Here is an 18,042-nt window from a genome sequence, read left to right as displayed (position 1 = left end):
GGTACTCTTGCTAATTTCAACATGCAGAAATGATTTGGGTTTTTGCCAACAGTGGCTTCTTCCTTGGAGTACTCCAATAAACCCCATTCTTGGTTAACTGTAAGTTGATTAAATAAAACGACTTCATGACCACCAAAAAATGCAAGCCACTCATTTGCAAGTCCAATAGCAGGTGTGGACTAAGGGTCGGTTTCACAAAGCCGGTTTAGTGAAAACTCTGACTCTGTTCATTTACACTAAACCTGCTTTGTGAAATGGAACCCTGGTTTTCCAGTTTAAGAAGTACACACCAGAAAAGTGAGATAATCCATGCCAGCTCTGTGTTTGTGGCCAAAATATATGAAGAGTCCACATCATTTTATTATCTCCTTCCTCTCTCCACTTCTTACTCTCTTAACATCTTACTTGCCCCCTAAAATATCAAATATATCATTTTTTTCATGAATCATGCTTTTCACTCTGCTTAGAGTGTCGCCCTGCAGCCAGCTCGCTGTGAAGGATAGTTGTCTGCAGCGAGCAGAGACGGAATTTCCAATCACCCCTTCAGTATGCAAATGAGCCAGTGTCAGATTTGTAATAGCAGTTTGAGCAGTAAGCTGCAAATGTGAAGCAAATACGCTTGGCTAAACTACTTTTGAAATCACAAGCCAGTAAATTGTTTGTTCAACTATTTTTTAATTTATTCCAAAGGAAGGGGTTGGCAACAAATGCTGGTAACATATCATATGTAGTTAAAAAATGAAGACAATCTGAGAGAAACATGTCAAGTCAACACACGATTTGCCCGCGCAGGCCACATAAAATGATGTTGTGGGCCAGATCTGGCTCCCGGGCCTTGAGTTTGACACCAGTTCTATGTACTAAATCATTTAATACGTTTTGCATAGTGTGTGTTGTCTTTGAAAAAGTTAGGTTCTGGAAAGGCCCTATTTGAGGTTATTTGGTGTTAAGACGTTATTTGCTGTAATTAAGTTCATTTCATTAGTTGGTTGACTATGGTAACCAAACTGAATGTTAAGAAGTCCACTTGCACAAACAAACCATTTGATCTGATTAATGTACTTCATCTGCTCCTGGTCAATGTGCATATTTGAGGGGAGAGCGGGAAGCGGCGCCTTTGCCGCCTCTCAGTGCATCCACTGGCACGGCCGGATTCGTACTGCAAGTGACTCGCCACTCACGGCTTTAGCTTCCTGTGCAGGCCCATCAACTTGAAGGTGGCGGCGGTGATCTTCTCGTACACGACGAACATAAGTGCAGCCGTCAGCACCGTCTGAAGCAGCTTGGCTTCCAGGCCTTTATACAGCCCCAGGACACCGTGCTTCCTGTCACCAATAGAACACGTGTTTATTAATGAACCACCAGCCATCACACCCGGAATCTGGATCTGGACTTTAGACTGACACCAAAGCACTTTGCTTCTGTTGCACTCTGACACAAATTCCAGTTAAAGGATCAATATTGTGACATTTTCCACAAATCAAACAGTTCCCAAATGCCTTAAGATAATATCTGTGATAGACTTCTATCAAAATAATACACGGATCAAGAATTACAGAACATTTCTGACCTAGAGTGAGCACATGTGATATGGTTGTTTAATAATGAGCACACTGCATTCCCACATATACGAGTGTGTGCACACTTGTGCAAGCACAATATATCAGTCGTTTAAGAGTTATATAGTGGACACCCAGCTATTTAGCACACACTTTCCATAATAGTTCCCTTTGAACAAAACAGTGAGCAAACCGAATGAAGAGACAAATCAGCATGGTTGGTCGGTGTGTCTTGAGAGCAACACTTACTGAATTCGTTCCATCAGCAAGGAGAAAATGTTTGCCAGACTTCCCATCGGGCCACCCTTGCCATCACCTTTGTACTGGCCAAACTGATAAGACAACACAAACTAAATTAATCAGTAAAAACAGACACATTTGCATGTATCGTGCACAGATCCCGCTCAACCAAAGCAAACTCTACTGTGGCCCCAGAGGTACGAAAATGCACAAAATATTTGCAATACTAAATTACAAATGTGCAGACCTGTGCAATTTTACCAAATGTTTTCGCTCTCTGAATTTTCCAATACTGACTGCTTCAATATTCCACCCGTCAGTTAATTGATTCTCTTGGCTGAATCAATTGATGTCCATTCCTTAGTCATACAATCCAGCATTTACCCGCAGTATGGCTTGAACTGTCTGCAGTGGATATGTGGCGGTGGTTGCGATGGCTTTGGCAACAGCTCCGATGAGGAAGATCTCTGCAGATGATATCTGTGGAAAAGTGCCAGCTCAGTCGCCATAAATTAACAATCTTTTTCATAATGGGAACCACTGAAGAAAGTTGCCAGCCCATTTCTAGCATATACATTACGCAAATAGTTTCAAGACGCAAAAAGAACCCTTGAAATGCTAAGCGAAGGCTAAATTCGAGCTTATGTCGCATTTACAGTGATCCTTTCACCTTGTTTAGGTTTGAGGTTACAGAGCATTTTCCGAAAGCCGAAAAGTTTGTGCCGAGTTCCTGCTCACCTTCCTGCCTCCTTTCCCTGCCCTCCTCTTCATGGACTCGTAGAACATGAACTGCACAGCTGGGTTTAAGACGAGGATGAGCGAGGGCAGCGTGCCGTTCCACAGCGTCGCCACCCCCTCGCTCGCTATGATCTGGGAGAATGCATCTAACAACATGAAAAATAAATTAACTAATAAGTTAACGCTCGATCCCACAGAAAACGTCTGAGACAACGTTAAGAGCTACACACACACCAAAAATGCCCTTGTAGTGCGTCTGATGAAGGTCCTCGTTTCTGAATTTGGCACCCTGGAGCTTCAGACGAGTGTTGACCACCCACATGGGCGTTGTTAGTATGACATTGACCGCCCCTGTGTGAGCAATGCCAGAGACACAATTATGGTTTCAGTTTGGGACAAATTCACTTGACAATATTTCCAAGTGTCATGGCGCAGATTGCGTTAGACCTGATACAATGCCCATAAGCAGGTCTTTGGCTAGTCTTGACTGCTGTGGCTGTGTGGCCGTCAGCCTCTTCAGTGTGTTGAAGGTGTAGAAGTAGACAAAGTTGGAGCAGCAGAGGCTGGAGATGACCGGGAACCAGCCTCTGTACAAAGCCAGCCTGCAAGGACGTGTCATTTGCAGAAAGTGGTCAGTCATCTGCGCACATCACCCGCGTGGCTCCAAGTCATCTGCATACTTACACGCCCTCTTCCTGAGCTATCTCGGCCAGGATGACCGGGGTGGATTTAGACTTTCTGCTCTCGTCAACTAAAAAAAATAAATAAATAAAATAAATAAATGTATTATTTAGGAAGATTCACTTCATCATGAACAGAAAATGAAAAATGATATACTTAAGTTCCGCAAATAATGCCAGAGGGAAGTTTGCATTTATTGTTATTATTATTTGAATGAATTTGAGATGGGCGCGGGAATCTATAAGATGTCTCGTTGAACATTTTATTACTGAAAATAAACTAGACCAAAATTAAAAGGGACGACAGAAATGCATCAAAAAGTAAGGAACCAGGACGACTGGTAAGTTAGCAGGAGCGCCTGTTTTCAAGACGCCAACACCACATGACACAAGATACTTGGTAAGACTCCGTGCTTTTACTCAGTTAGGACAGTTTACGTGCCTCAGTAGGTGCTGCTGTTTTGGTTTGCAATCACGTTCAAATGATCAGAGCAGTTAATGTTTGAACATGAATGTGCGTTGTGTGTATTTTTCATCAAACTTCAAAAAGGCTTGTTTTTAGAATGAGCTCACCCTGTAGTCGACTTTTAGCTGTGTCCAAAGGGAAAAATGTGGTCATTGCTGTCACGCTGCCCTGTATTGACAAATAAAATGAACTGAACGTTACAAACCGTAGTAACACGCAGCAACACCACGCCGTCTCTGTTTATCGTAATTTTCTTTTTTTTCCCGCTCACCATTGCACCAGCCACTGCGTGAACCAGAGTCTCGTAAGACAGCAAACCGACCGGCGAGCTTCCATTAGCGGACATAGTGACAGCTTCTTCCCAGTCACGGCACACGGTTGGTCCTGCAAGAACGTCGTGTCTTAACTTTGCTGAGTAAATAGTTGTTAGTAGTCAAACATTCATGTGGACATGTCAAACTGTCACGTAAAAAGAACCAGGAAATAACACCGCTGTTAACTCCCCCATTCATTTGGCTTCCGCATTCCTTCTTCGTGTCGCGGGCAAAAATGGAATTACTCACGAGTGCCATCTAAGGAGATGACGAGGTAAGTACATCAAGTTGACATTTTGGAATGCCTTTTTCCTTTAGTCTTAGTTATAAATATCCAGAGACAGTTTTCCTGTTTTTTTTATGTTTACATTTATTGTCCTTTTTTTTAGCTGTTACTATTTTATTTAATAGTAATATCACAACATATCAACTAATCGGAATTCCTGATATCATGTAATTTTTTATTATTAATAATTGATGTTTTTACGGAATATGTGATATTGTTGTACTGTTTGTTAATTGACTCAATAAAGTTTATTTTAAAAAAGCTAGCTATCTATGTAGATAGATAGATAGATAGATAGATAGATAGATAGATAGATAGATAGATAGAGGGTTTGTATTAATCGCAGAAGAGTATTACACAATGGAATCAGTAAAGCAGACCATCAACAGGCTAATTGCCCCATAATGGGAGGTTTGTCCTGTGCGTGAGCAGACAGCACTGGACTGGACTTTGCCATTGTTTTATGGCCCTGAGCTGCTGACATGTCGACGCCCTGCGTGAGCTCACTTGGTCTGATCGGAGGCTTTGCTTTCCCGAAGAAGGCGAAGGATTTGTTTCTGCTTCTCTTTGTCATCCTGGGTGAGGACAGCCATGTCTCGGTACCACAAGGCAGCCATTGACGGTTACCTGGACCTTTTGAAGGAGGCCACCAGGAAGGACCTGAACACTCCGGACGAAGATGGCATGACGCCCACCCTGCTGGCTGCTTTCCATGGACATGTGGATGCGCTCCAGCTCATATGCAGCAGAGGGTGAGAATTGAACCGTATGTTCTTCATTTCCACTTGGGTTCAAATGTAGAATATCCCTCTGTGTGCTTTATCGGTATATTTAGATAAATGAAATATAAATCTGTAGATAATTTGAATCTAATTGGACTTCTAAGCTTTTCTCATTTCAGACGTTTCTACCATAAATACTGTGTCAAGGCTTGGTGAGATGGCTCTAAAGTATTATCTCAGGTTATTTTCCCCAAAATAAGACTTTAATACATTTTTCCTTTGCTTTATTGGAAAAAAATAAAAGATTTGAGTTGTTAGTCAAAAAAGTTGTGTTCTCTGTTTTTTTCCCCCTCTTTTGGAATTTGCTCTACTGGTAACTAACCCACGTTGTAATCAGTGAACAACAATGGGGCTGGGCCAAATATTTTAGCAAGGAAAAAAAATTACTGCATAAACAAAAGAACCCTTTATTGCTACCATAACCCCAACCCCTCATCTCCAGGCCTCATTAGATACCACAAAAGAGCCTGGTCACAAACTGGCACGTCATTCTCACTACTGACAATCATCCCAATGAAAGGCGAGGCTCATTTCAAGAAGGTGGTCATAAATAATCGACGCTTTGTTCATTGCACGCACGGCAATTGCTGCTGTAATGACTTTTATTGCTGGAACGCTGAGGCGCACCTGTAGAGGACTTTACATCTTAATGGTTTACCAATTACTCTTGTCTGTGGTTGATTTTCAAATGATTATTTTTGCCTTGTTACGCAATTACCACATTTACGAATATTTGCAGCTCGGATGTTGAATCGATCGAATGAAAGCAAATGGGACAATAATCAAGTCAACTTTGACTCATTGATGTTTTTACTGTTATTTTCAAAAAATAATTTTCTCACATTTAGACAATTCAAGGGCTCGCAACTGCCGAGTTTTAACTCATTTCTACTGGTCGTGTCAATGAAGACTGCAAATTGTTCTTAGGTGTCAATGTGACATTTGACGGTAGTTTGTGTTTATGCTCTTTGATTGACTGCCAATCAGTCTAAGGCAGGGGTGGGCAAAGTTTTTGATTGGCGGGCCACAATGGGTTCTAAAATTTGACAGAGGCGCGGGACCAGGAGCAGATGGATGGAGTGTTTTGGTAACCTCACCTGGAAAAAAAAAAACATTTAATTTTAAATGAAAGAGAACAAAAGGATTACAACAAAATATGTCTTTGACACACCGCAGTATTTAGAAAAAAAAACATGAACAAGGTTTATTTATTTCATTTTTTTCCAGTTCGCCGGGCCGGATAAAAACGTTTAACGGGGCCGCATGTGGCCCCCGGGCCGTAGTTTGCCCACGCCTGGTCTAAGGTGTACCCGTCCCCGCCCCTCAATTAAACACAGCTAGGAGAGGCTCTGGGTATCGAACATGCATATTTCAGACTAATGACATAATAATTGGTCTCACCAAAGGTATTTGTTTGTGACAGGGGAGACCCCAACAGAAGTGACATCTGGGGAAACACGCCGCTGCACCACGCCGCCGCCAACGGCCACATGCACATCCTCAGCTTCCTCGTCAGTTTCGATGCCAATCTGTTTGCTCTGGACAACGAGCTGCACACGGCCATGGACGTCGCCGCTTCGCGGGATCGCATGGAATGTGTGCGCTTCCTGGACGCCGCCGCCTCCCAGCACGCCAACCAAAATGCAAAGAGGGTCGCCAGGTTAAAGAAAGAGGCCAGCAAGGAAGCGGAGAAACGGGTGAAACTTTGTGAGAAGGTCAAGCGGAGACACCAAAGCAAGATGGATAAGATGTATCGCGGGGCGGACAGCGCTGGGTCATCTTCGGAGATGAGCGACGTGTCTACCTTGTCGAGCGTCGGCACCGTGACTGGCGTCAATGAGCAGTTCTCCAAGCTCATCGCCTCGGACAAATCCGGCTCCCTGACAGCCAGGCTGAAAGGCACGTTGCAAAAGAAGCTTGGGAAGAAAGAAAAGGGCACTCTGCAGAGATCTGCAGCAGATGGCAACGTCATTTTCCTCAAGCAGGAGGACGCGGCGTCGGAGAATCTGGAATTTTTGGATGTTTTCAACGAGCAGGACGAAAGGATGCTCGAAGATGAAGGAGAGCCTGACGATGATGAATCAGGCCAAGTCAAACAGTCCATCTTCAACAGGCCCGGCCTGGGCGGTCTTATTTTCATGAAGAGGATGAGCATGGACACAGATGATGTCGTGGGAGGCAACAACGAAAACCTCGGCTACCTCGTGCAGAACAAAACCATCGAGGGAGACGAAGACTTCTCCGGCAACGCCGAGGCTGAGGTCCCGTGGGAGCAGGACGATCTGGGCCTGGATGACGATGAGGAGGAATCATCTCCACTTGATGCATTCTTGTCATCAGTCTCCTTGCCAGAGTTTGCGCTGGCGTTCACCAGAGAGCACCTGGACCTGGAGGCGCTCATGCTCTGCTCTGACGAAGACCTGAAAAGCATTCGCATCCAGTTGGGGCCCAGAAAGAAGATCCTGGAAGCTGTTGCGCGTCGCAAGAATGCTTTGGAGAGACCGGGCGCTATGGGAGACAGCTGCCTGTGATAACCTCAACAAAAAAAAATGGTGCAATCTGTTGTTTGATGTACTGTACAAAAGGTGATTTAGTGATCATACAAGATTATATGTTGTGCCAGAAAGGCCTGCTATGCACTTGGCGTTCAATCATTGCCTGCAGCCTCTCAAACTATCCACACTCTCTCCTTATTCTCACCTTTTTGGTCTTTATTGTTGATAATTATGCCATGTTATTGTGGTTCAATAAAATAAATAAATAAATAATGTCGTGTAGTATATTTTCACGTAGACTAATATACACATTGTAGTCCTCTTCATCCGACTATGAAGGGTCTGTGTCTCTTTGAATTGCTACATTCTAGCACTTTTTAAGAAAGCCTCAGTGTTGTGTCTTTTTTTTTAAACAGGTCAAATAGTCTAACATACCAATAAAACTTAAAAACACAGGATCAGGGCCATCTCTCTCTCTCTCTCTCTCTCTCTCTCTCTCTGCAAAATGTACAATAAAACTGTTTCAACTTGTTACCATTCATAAAACAGAACAAGACATCGTGTGAGCTTTGCGTTCAATTAAAAAGGCCCTGATTTCACACTAAGTAAATGAACGAGGAAACTTTTTTTTTTTATGAACAAGAAAACTGAGGACATGATCATCCATTCTGTAACGTTCCTGTTTGGCTGTTGCACTGCACCTCTTTGCCGGTAAGTGGCAGTAATGAGTCCAAAAGGCGTTTTGTCAACAGCCTTTAAAAAGAGGAAGAGTCAGCGCTTAGTTTTGCTTTTTACCTGCCCATATCGCGAGTGTTTGAATACCGTTGCTTCGTGATTATGTCTACAGGTAATTGCACTCTCTTATTTTTGCGTTTGCATTGTCACCGCCATTAAAACGGCGCGGGAAAGACAGCGAATCCGATAAAGCGGCAGCTAAACCTGTTGCCGTTACACTGCTAACTTAAGCCTCATTAGTGAGCGAGCTACCCAATTTCTGGTCCTCAGCTTCAGAGATGTTAAAATGAACTGTTTTATTGAATGCATCGCGTTGACACGACTTTGGCGCACGTCATTTTGAGCGCAGTGGGGAACGACATTTAAGTGTCGGATCCCCCCCTTTCTTGATCTCTGTCGCAGGTTTCCTCGCCAACGTTGGAAATGTCTGAGATTGTGGCAGCCAACTGTCCAATTGGCAACATCCAGGAGGAGGCTCCCACCCCTGCTGTTTCGGCATCCCCGGGCGGCGGTGACGACTACCTGCTTGTGGAAGCTCGGCACCCCAACACGGTCCTGCAGGGCCTCAACACCTTGCGGCTCAAAAACTCCTTCTGCGATGTCACACTGTGCTGCGGAGGACAAGAGTTCCCCTGTCACCGCCTCGTGCTGGCCTCCTTCAGCTCTTACTTCCAGGTACACCTGGTTTAATATCACCATGAACTGCCTTTTGAGGCTTCCCGGGTTCACCTGGTTCAGATGGGCTAACTGTGGGTCGTGTGCTTGACTTCCCCCCACCAGGCAATGTTTACCACTGACCTGAAGGAGTCCAAACAGGAGCGGGTGGCCATAAATGGAGTAGAGCCGCAGATGGTTGGCATGCTGGTGAGCTATGCCTACACGTCAGAGGTCTACATTTCCAAAGCAAATGTCCAGGTAGGTTTTGCAAACTTGTCTTGTCGCATGAAGTAAATATTGCAAGTTTCATTCTAATATTTCCAGATTATGACTATCATTTTTTGATACTTGTCCATGTAAATTTTGGTGACAATTGGTTAAGTGGAGTTATGATAGAAGTTGCATTGGAGGCTGTCAGGCTGACTAAAGTGTCAGCCATTGGTAACTTGGCAAACAAGTGTGAAATGAACAATCTAGCATACAAGCACGTGTGACATGACAAGGAACATGTGAAGCGTTCCTAAATTTCAAATATGGCCGCACGTTTTGATTAAAAAAATGTTTAAAATGTATTCATTTTTTCCCCAGGTAATCAGATGCCATTGATGTTTTGCCATTTTATTCTTTCTACACACTGACTAATCGAATGCTGGAAAAATTAATTTGAACCTCTCTGTTCCTTGGACAAACTGTCCTGTGTGCAGGCTCTGCTGGCCGCAGCCAATCTGCTGGATGTGATGGCCGTGCGAGAGGCCTGCTGCCGCTTCATGGAGCATCAGATGGATGAGATCAACTGCGTGGGGATCCACTGCTTTGCTGAGGCTCACTCCTGTAAGATGCTGGAGAAACGAAGCATGGACTACATTCTCAAGCACTTTAGCAGTGTTTGCCAGCAGGTGAGAGGCTTGCTCAACATGTACCATGTAACCTAAAGTCAAATGCCCCAATCTGGATACATTCTTTAGAACCAGTTTCATAGATGTTTGAATTATTTACTGCAGGAGGAGTTCTTGACCTTGTGTGTGGACAAACTCATTGAAATCCTCGCCAGTGACCATCTCGACGTATCCAGAGAGGAGCTGGTGTTCGAGGCCGCCGTGCTGTGGTTAAATAAATGCCCGACTCGCAAGCAAAGCTTTGACAAGGTCAGATTTTAAATGGCGTGTGTGTTGGACTGATTGGTCAGCGATGTAATCTTCCCTCTTTTCCTGAAGGTTTTGGAGCATGTCCGCTTGCCCCTCATCAGCCCCTACTACCTCCATGACATGAGCGAGTCTCTTGATGTTGTGAAGGAGAACCAGGGCTGCCAGAGGCTCATCTCCGAGGCCAAAGACTACTTGCTGCTGAAGGACCGCCAAAGGGAGCTCTTCTGCTCCCGGGTACGGCCGCGCCGATCTGCAGGTCAACATTTTACCTTTAAAGATATTCTATGGCATACGGGAGTCATTTATATATTTTTATTGTAATTTAATTTGACTCCCACACATCGCATCATGTCACAATATCCCAGGCGGCGGAACGAGATTTCGCCTCTGTTACATTCTCACTGTTTCCATGGCAACAGGGATGTCGGAAGTCATCATAACTGTTGGCGGAGAGGACGACAAAGTGGTGCTGCGCAGCGTCGAGAGCTTCGATCCCCTGACTAATAAATGGAGGGACCATGCCTGCCTGCCGTTCGCTGTGAGCAAGCACGGGTTGGTGGTGTCAGGTGCGGCAACGCAAATTGGCAAGAGTGTCAATAGGGCAACTAAGATGTTGGGATGGCTGATGCAAAATAAATCTTTTTTTTTTTATTTATTTTTTTTAATTTTGCCTTCTTAAAACTCGTCACTCTTTGAAAAATAGTTGCTAGACTTGCTAAAAACCGTCACAAAATTTAACACTAAGAGAGCTAACACAGGATTTTTGGGGGGGACTAACACTTATCTGTTCATAGGCATGTATTTTCTGTAAGCAGTACTCTTTTGGCTGCGATGCATTTTGAATTGTGGAATCTGCTAAAAATAAAAAAAGTTTATTTTTATTCATCATCCTGATCAACTCAAAATGTATGCAAGCTCACAAGCCCCACTCAAAGGTCTTCTTGTCTCCCTTGTAGACTCCACTCTCTATTTAGCCGGAGGGGAGTTTCCTGACGGCTCGGCCAGCAGGGAAATGTGGCGCTACGACCCATGCTTCGACACTTGGATGGAAATGGCTCCCATGAACTCGGCTCGCTCCGAACTCGGTGCGTCTGCCTCAGCGGGTGCCGTCATTAAACATCGCAGCAGTCAGACTCGTCTTAAAAAAAATCTGCATTCGCTCACTGTTTTGTGATTAGCAGAAAACATGATCCATTTGACTCTCTGTCCTTGCTGGTAGGCCTGGTGATGCTGGATGGTTTTGTGTATGCCGTGGGTGGCTGGCAAGGTCACTTTCGTCTTTCCTCGGTGGAGTGCTACAACCCTCACACCAACTCCTGGCAGTTTGTGGGCTGCGTCAAGCTGGCCGTCACAAGTCCTGCTGTTGTGGCGCTCGACGGGCTTCTCTACGTTACTGGTAGGACACGCTGCTTACATGCCGTCAGATTTGAATGACATGCCGACTTCAAATGTGCCGCCGCTCAGTTGAGCCATCGAGTCACTCTTCAGTTTGCATTGACAATGTGCATTTTTTTTTTCTGTTTTCTAGGTGGAGCAATTTTGGAGGATGGCGACGGCTCGGATATCACACAAGTGTACAACCCTAAAACTGCTACGTGGACGGAAGTATCCCCGATGCAGATTCCTCGTTCGGGTTCAGCAGCTTGTACGCTGAAAGGAAAGATTTATGTCATAGGTGCAGTATTTCACTTGAGTATCATGTTCAAGAGCTTGACAATTTCTTTATTCTTATACCTCTAGGTGGTTTATGAAAGAATCACAAATTTAGATGTTCAAACAGTGCAAATATTTAGTTTGTGGTGGTACTTGGTGTAAAATACAATGGAACTTTATTTAAAATGTGTCAAAACCACTTTGCGTAAGTAAATCAGATGGCAATCCTACAAGTTTTTGTTTTTAAATTTAGGTGGGTGGCATGCCTCGAAGGAAAACACAGACAAGGTGGAGTGTTACAACCCCAAGACCAACCAGTGGACCATGTGCGCCCCCATGAAAGAACGACGCTATCGACCCGGCGTCGCCGTAGTGGATGGAAAGATCTACGTCCTGGGAGGAGAAGAAGGATGGGACAGGTGAGGTGAAAGCAAAACTTTCGACACCTTTTGCGTTCTGTCACGTAAACCTGATGCCTGATCGCACCCTGTTAGATATCACGACACAATCGAGAGGTTCTGTGACGAGACCGACACATGGGAGATCATCGGGGAGATGCTCACCAGCCGAAGCTGGCTCAGCTGTGTGTCGCTCTTGTTGAGGAAGGACGATTTGGCGCACCCATAGCCGATTTTGCCAAACGACTAAGCGATGACGTCCGGGAGCGATGCCTTTCGCGCCAACACGCACCCTCAATCAGAACACCGCGCTACCATGCTGATAGCTGTATTTTTTTCTGTTATTGTTTGTTAAAATATTTATTTGAACTCTAACTGTGAGAATGACATGCTGAAATTATTTGCTATCAACTAGATGCTGTATGGGCCAAGAAATCCAACTGTGAACATTTTTGGTAAGATACCCATGCAAAGGACAAATGCGAGCTGTGCTTTGTATTACAAATATTTAAGAATGGTATTCACTTCATGTTGACTATTTTTTTAATTGGTGTCAGTAAACGTAATTAGAAGTGAGTGTAATAAAAATATTCTATTCTCTTTGAAACGTCTTCTTGCATCATGTTTTTTTATCAATCTATCTAGTCTGCGACATGCTCATCATTGCAAGTAAAAAAACAAAACAAATGTTAGCACTGTGCGATCTGAAATTCTCCTTGTGGGATGATCATGATTAAGAATTGATCAGTTTTAAAATAGTTGACTTAGAGCGCTTGTCACATTTATGAAATGCTCAGGTTTGATTGACACTAATTGAGATCTTTGTATCAAATCATTTTTTTACAGCACTTTACATACAATTTATGTACAATATATAATAAATTGTGGTTGTGCTTTGCAATGGGCAGCAATTTAAGGTCGATTATTTTTATCAATTAATTTGAGTAGATTTGGGGTTTTTTTGGGGCGTGGGGGTTAAATGAACATTTTTCCAAGATTAAATAAAAGCAAATATGAGAATTTACATTTTATGGTAAGGAAATACGGGCCATCTTGGGTAAGGAAAATGAAACATTATTACATTACTGTTTCTCGTCCATAGTCCATTAAAAAAATCTTGCTTTGCGAAGACGGAATTTGTGAAATAATACTTTTTTTGCATCTCGTACCATATCCAAAGTGTACCTAATGCTGTGTCCAGTGAGTAGATGCCGCCGTGGATTGTGGGCATGACGTCACCTGTCCGCCATATTTGTCCTACTGCGGTCGGAGGAGTTTTGGAGTCATGAGGGGAATTCGCTCCATAAATAATCTCTCTGTGAGTTCTTGGCCTTTCCTCTTGCGTCACCGCCTTTCATTTCATTTTGGGCATCGCGTCGTGAAATGAAAAATGTCAACGTGGATTTGCATTTACTTTGTAGCTAGCCAGCCGGCGAGTTAGCTTTCGAGGGCTGGCTAATGCGGCGTTTTTTTTCCTGCGAAAAATAAAATAAAATTTGAGTTTCCTGCAGTTTATATGCGTTTGTCAGTTGAGTGGGCAGAACGTCTAATGTGCGACTGTCAATGTGCGTATTATTGTGCGTTTCTTTTCTCTCTACTACATGGCTCAGTTCAACATGACCTGAAGGTCATATTTGGACTGGCTTGTTTTTTTTCTGTATTTTTACCTCCAGGCTGTATTCAGCCTAAAATCATATTTTACACCAGAATAATCTCACAGTAACCCACCAATTAAAAATATTATATGTAGTGAACTAATGGATACTCCATATAATTCAACAATCTGTCATCATGTGGAAGAGCATTTGATGGTCCTGCCTGTCACTATACGTTGCTGGGATAGATAGCATCAATATTTGTTCATATAAGATGTTTTGTTTTAGTAGTCTGGTTTAGAATCAACTTCCTCTTAATGCAATGGAAACACTTTTGAAAGCCATATCCCCTGCTTTAATCTGTTACCTTTTTCTTTGTCACTCATGCAGAAACGGTGCTATTCCGTCGCCAGGCCAAGTGAAGCCCTGACTGAGGCCTACGCAGGACACAAGTCGTCTGCAGTCGCACTGCCCGCTCCTCAAAATGTCCAGGTAGTAGGCGCTGCTTTAATTCACGGCTTATTTTCTTTTTCCGCCCTTAGTCAAACTGTACCATTTTCTTTGCATCAGGTGTCCAAGCTCCCAAACGGTTTGGTGATAGCATCCTTGGAGAACTACTCCCCATTGTCCAGCGTGGGTGTGTTTGTGAAAGCGGGGAGTCGCTATGAGACTATGGAGAATCAGGGTGTTGCTCATGTGCTACGGCTGGCTGCCAACTTGGTAAATTGTCATGTGTAAAACCGCTTTGTATCAATTGTGTATCATAGCCCAATCACTTCACCATCATCATTGAAATGAATGGAAATGTCATGAATCCGTTCCAGTGCCCCAAAAAACCCTTTTTGACTATTTTCTTTAATATAAACTCTACAGTGTTGGACTTTTCCTTTTATTTTGCAGACTACTAAAGGTGTTTCTGCGTTCAAGCTCTGCCGTGGTGTAGAAGCACTGGGAGCCAATCTGAGGTCAGTGCCTCTCATGCTCAGCAAGTGTTTATCTAACAAGCTTGCATTTAATTCCCATTGTGCTCTCGTGTGTTTGCCTGCAGTGCTACATTATCCCGAGAAACCATGTTCTACTCCGCAGAGTGCTTCAGAGATGACTTGTAAGTGTGGATGCTGTGATGCTGTTTTCTGTTGAGTTGACACTCCAGATGGATGTGCCACATGCTGGCTCTAATATATTTGTGTGTGATCAGAGATAATATATTGGAATATCTGGTCAATGTGACCACGGCGCAGGAGTTCAGGCCCTGGGAAGTGAGTGACCTGACACCCAGGGTGAATGTGGACAAGACTCGGGCAAAGCAGTCTCCTCGGATAGGTTTGTACCAAGCCCGTTACATCAGCTTTCATCACGCCTTGCGCTTTGGCTAAATTTTGAGGCTGATTTAAAAAAAATGTCTTTTCTTCAGGTTTTTGATATTATTTTCACTTTTTTTTCACCTTCACAAATGTTACAAAACAGATTCAAAATTCATCTAGAAAGATTACTCACATCTCTGATTAAAAAAATGATAAAAACTTTCAACAAGTGTTATTTAAACAACTGAAAATGTTGTTCCTATTTTGCTTCGTAAAAAAATATTCACAGTAAGAAATTAAATCAATAGTTTAAAGAGAGAATATTATAAAATACAACGAAACCCTTGAAGTAGATTATACTCTGCAAAATGAATTATGCCTAAAAGTTAATCAGACGGCACTTGGAGCAGGAATTCAACATGATGTTTGAAACTGATAAATTTTCATCCAAACATTGGCACCCAATGCCAATTCTGAAATGTGTTTTTCTCCATTCAGGTGTACTTGAGAAGTTGCATGAAGCGGCTTACAAAAATGCCCTGTCCAACTCATTGTACTGCCCAGACTACATGGTCGGCAAAGTCTCGCCTCAGCAAGTATGGATTTGTACTTTTTGTGGCTTTACTTTAGAACTGGCTTTTTGAAACTTCAAATCTTTTTGTACTGGATTACCATCTGTTTCATTGATCAATCAACCACACAATTGTCGCAAAAATTAAACTCTTGTATGTTTTTAAATGATATATTTACTTAAATTATACATTAGTGGTGCAGCAGATCACATAAATTGCGGTTGGGATCAGATTGTGGATTTTGAGTCCCTGATCAAAAAATACTAATTATTATTATTTTATTTTTTTTTTTACAATTTTGGGATTCTAGTGTGAAAAGTTTGTGAAATACGGCTTTTAAAGATGAAAACCGACTCCCTCTGATGATCTGAGGGGAGACAATTCTAAGTGCCTCTGTGTTGTCTTCCACATGTAGCTGCACTCATTTGTCGAGGACCATTTCACAACTGGCCGGATGGTCGTTGTAGGGCTGGGTGAGTGTCTTCTTATCATGGCGTTGCATTTGACCTAATTTAAAAAAAAAAAAAGAAAAGAAAACATTGCTCATCCTTCTTCTGATCTTTTTGAATTTAGGAGTAAAGCACTCTGACCTGAAAGAGCTGGGCGAGAGGTTTCTTAGTGTCCGCAGTGGGGCTGGCGCTCCCGTCGTTAAAGCGTCTTACCGTGGAGGTAAAGACCGTGCGTTTATGAAAGCGCTGTCACCGCTGTCTATCACAACGATGTTCTGTTCCTTACAGGCGAGCTCCGTGTTCAAAACAAGGACAACCTGGTTCACGCAGTGGTCGTCTGCGAAGGGGGTGTGGCAGGCAGCGCCGAGGCGACCGCCTTTGGCGTGCTGCAAAGGATCCTGGGAGCTGGACAGCATGTAAAGCGGGGTGCCAGCGTCACCAGTAAACTGAGCCAGGGCATCGCCAAGGCAACCACGCAGCTCTTTGATGTAAGAAAAATCTTGGCGTTTGGGATGAATCAGTTTTATTCAGGCCGTGACAAGTTAGGAAATAATTGATGGGGCTAAGGGATGATTTATTCTACTGTCAGGTCATATAGAGTTACAGACAATTTTAACATCTATGACAAGAACTTTTTTTTTTTTTTTAATCACTGCAAACATCGGACTCAAATAGTCTGCTTTTCTTTCAGGCCTCAGCCTTCAATGCTTCATACTCCGACTCGGGTCTCTTCGGCGTCTACACCATCTCTCAAGCGAACGCCGCCGGTGATGTGAGTGCTCGCGTAGACAAAAAGAAGAAAAAATATTGAGCGTAGCTTGTAAATTAGCAAACACTCCTTGTTTTCGCCACCTTGTACAGGTGATCAGAGCGGCCCTCGCTCAAGTGAGCGGCGTGGCTGTGGGAACTGTGACGGCGGATGACATCGCCAGAGCGAAGTGAGTTTGGTGCACAATTTCACAATCGCTAGTTTGGTCTAACATGTTTAAAAAAAAAAAAAAAAAGGCCAAAAATGTTGATAATTGTTTTCCAAATTAAAAGCATACTTTGCTTACAGGACTCAGGCCAAAGTGGATTATGTGTTGTCAACGGAGAGCTCAGACGGCCTGATGGCAGAAATGGGCGCTCAGGCCTTGGCGACCGGAGCCTACCAGCCGCCCGAGACGGTTCTCAAGGCCATCGATGCCATCACCCGGGACGATGTGGTCAAGGTAACATACTTTCAATTTACAACATTAATTGTAAAAAGTGTCAAAGAAATAAATTGTTTTTTTTTTGTTTTTTTTTTTACATTCCTACTTTCGGCCCTCATTGTGTATTTATTGAATTTCATCTAATCAAATGTCCTTTCCTTTCAAGGCTGCAAGAAAATTTCTGGATGGCAAGAAGACGATGGCAGCTAGTGGACATCTTATCAATACACCTTTTGTGGACGAGTTATGAAAAGCATTCATCTTTTAAAAGATGGCTATACAGCGCCTTTCTGCTCTATTCAAGACTTAAAGGCCACAGCTTCCTGACGATCATTTACAATCTGTCCAACCGCAGTGAGTGTCGTCACCCAAAAAAAAAAGGGGGGCGGGGTTGGGGGAGCTGCCCAGTCGAGCTCTGTTTTGCTGTTTTCCGTTTCTGTGAATAGCTTTATAAATTAAACATGATGACAGTAAAACCAAATATTGTGTTATTATTTCAATGTGTTTTGTCTTGAGTCATGTTAACTCGCTCATCAGCCACTGTGGGGAGCCAAACGCCTTGAACTTTCCGTCGACAGTTGGAACGAAAAACAGGACCTCAAAATTCTAATTACTGGAGAAATTATTAGCCACACTGACACAATCTAATTTATATTGAAATATCTACCATTTGAAGCTACATGTTTTTTTTTTCCTTTCTCACTGATGTAACTGAAACATACTCCCTACTACATTCCCTAAACCACAAAATAAAGATAAATATATAAATATGCCTAAAATG

The 18,042-nt window shown here is 43.2% G+C and overlaps 4 protein-coding genes across 5 annotated transcripts; 3 read left to right on the top strand and 1 right to left on the bottom strand.

The window, feature by feature from the left end:
- Positions 1-661: 661 nt before the first annotated feature.
- slc25a17l (solute carrier family 25 member 17-like) lies at positions 662-4,230 on the bottom strand. Its single transcript, XM_088316930.1, has 9 exons — positions 3,955-4,230; positions 3,791-3,851; positions 3,222-3,288; positions 2,985-3,139; positions 2,772-2,888; positions 2,538-2,683; positions 2,184-2,279; positions 1,809-1,891; positions 662-1,325 (listed from the first exon to the last, which is right to left on the bottom strand). The coding sequence occupies exons 1-9, from the start codon at positions 4,027-4,029 to the stop codon at positions 1,178-1,180; spliced, it is 948 nt and encodes a 315-aa protein (XP_088173056.1). The 5' UTR covers positions 4,030-4,230; the 3' UTR covers positions 662-1,177.
- Positions 4,231-4,707: 477 nt separating this feature from the next.
- Positions 4,708-7,819, top strand: anks4b (ankyrin repeat and sterile alpha motif domain containing 4B). Of its 2 annotated transcripts, none has more exons than XM_088317482.1 (2): positions 4,708-5,035; positions 6,489-7,819. In XM_088317482.1, the coding sequence occupies exons 1-2, from the start codon at positions 4,875-4,877 to the stop codon at positions 7,594-7,596; spliced, it is 1,269 nt and encodes a 422-aa protein (XP_088173608.1). In that variant the 5' UTR covers positions 4,708-4,874; the 3' UTR covers positions 7,597-7,819. The 2 variants fall into 2 exon arrangements, with proteins under 2 accessions (XP_088173608.1, XP_088173609.1); XM_088317483.1 differs by having other exon boundaries at positions 4,885-5,049.
- Positions 7,820-8,269: 450 nt separating this feature from the next.
- Positions 8,270-12,759, top strand: LOC148322506 (kelch-like protein 24). Its single transcript, XM_088317994.1, has 12 exons — positions 8,270-8,407; positions 8,698-8,970; positions 9,076-9,210; positions 9,657-9,848; positions 9,954-10,097; positions 10,167-10,353; positions 10,517-10,663; positions 11,054-11,182; positions 11,317-11,493; positions 11,626-11,772; positions 12,004-12,169; positions 12,245-12,759. The coding sequence occupies exons 2-12, from the start codon at positions 8,719-8,721 to the stop codon at positions 12,375-12,377; spliced, it is 1,809 nt and encodes a 602-aa protein (XP_088174120.1). The 5' UTR covers positions 8,270-8,407; positions 8,698-8,718; the 3' UTR covers positions 12,378-12,759.
- A 557-nt stretch (positions 12,760-13,316) lies between these two features.
- On the top strand, positions 13,317-17,742 carry uqcrc2a (ubiquinol-cytochrome c reductase core protein 2a). Its single transcript, XM_088316810.1, has 14 exons — positions 13,317-13,466; positions 14,134-14,235; positions 14,314-14,463; positions 14,644-14,708; positions 14,792-14,848; positions 14,942-15,066; positions 15,546-15,643; positions 16,035-16,092; positions 16,193-16,288; positions 16,357-16,556; positions 16,760-16,840; positions 16,930-17,006; positions 17,126-17,279; positions 17,428-17,742. The coding sequence occupies exons 1-14, from the start codon at positions 13,434-13,436 to the stop codon at positions 17,509-17,511; spliced, it is 1,380 nt and encodes a 459-aa protein (XP_088172936.1). The 5' UTR covers positions 13,317-13,433; the 3' UTR covers positions 17,512-17,742.
- Positions 17,743-18,042: the final 300 nt, after the last annotated feature.

The sequence above is a fragment of the Idiotropiscis lumnitzeri genome, chromosome 15, assembly GCF_059441095.1.
Source record: "Idiotropiscis lumnitzeri isolate Australia: NSW breed Sydney's pygmy pipehorse chromosome 15, RoL_Ilum_1.0, whole genome shotgun sequence".
Taxonomy (NCBI): domain Eukaryota; kingdom Metazoa; phylum Chordata; class Actinopteri; order Syngnathiformes; family Syngnathidae; genus Idiotropiscis; species Idiotropiscis lumnitzeri.
Note: the sequence above shows the minus strand (reverse complement) of the source record. Positions and strands in the feature narration are given on the sequence as shown.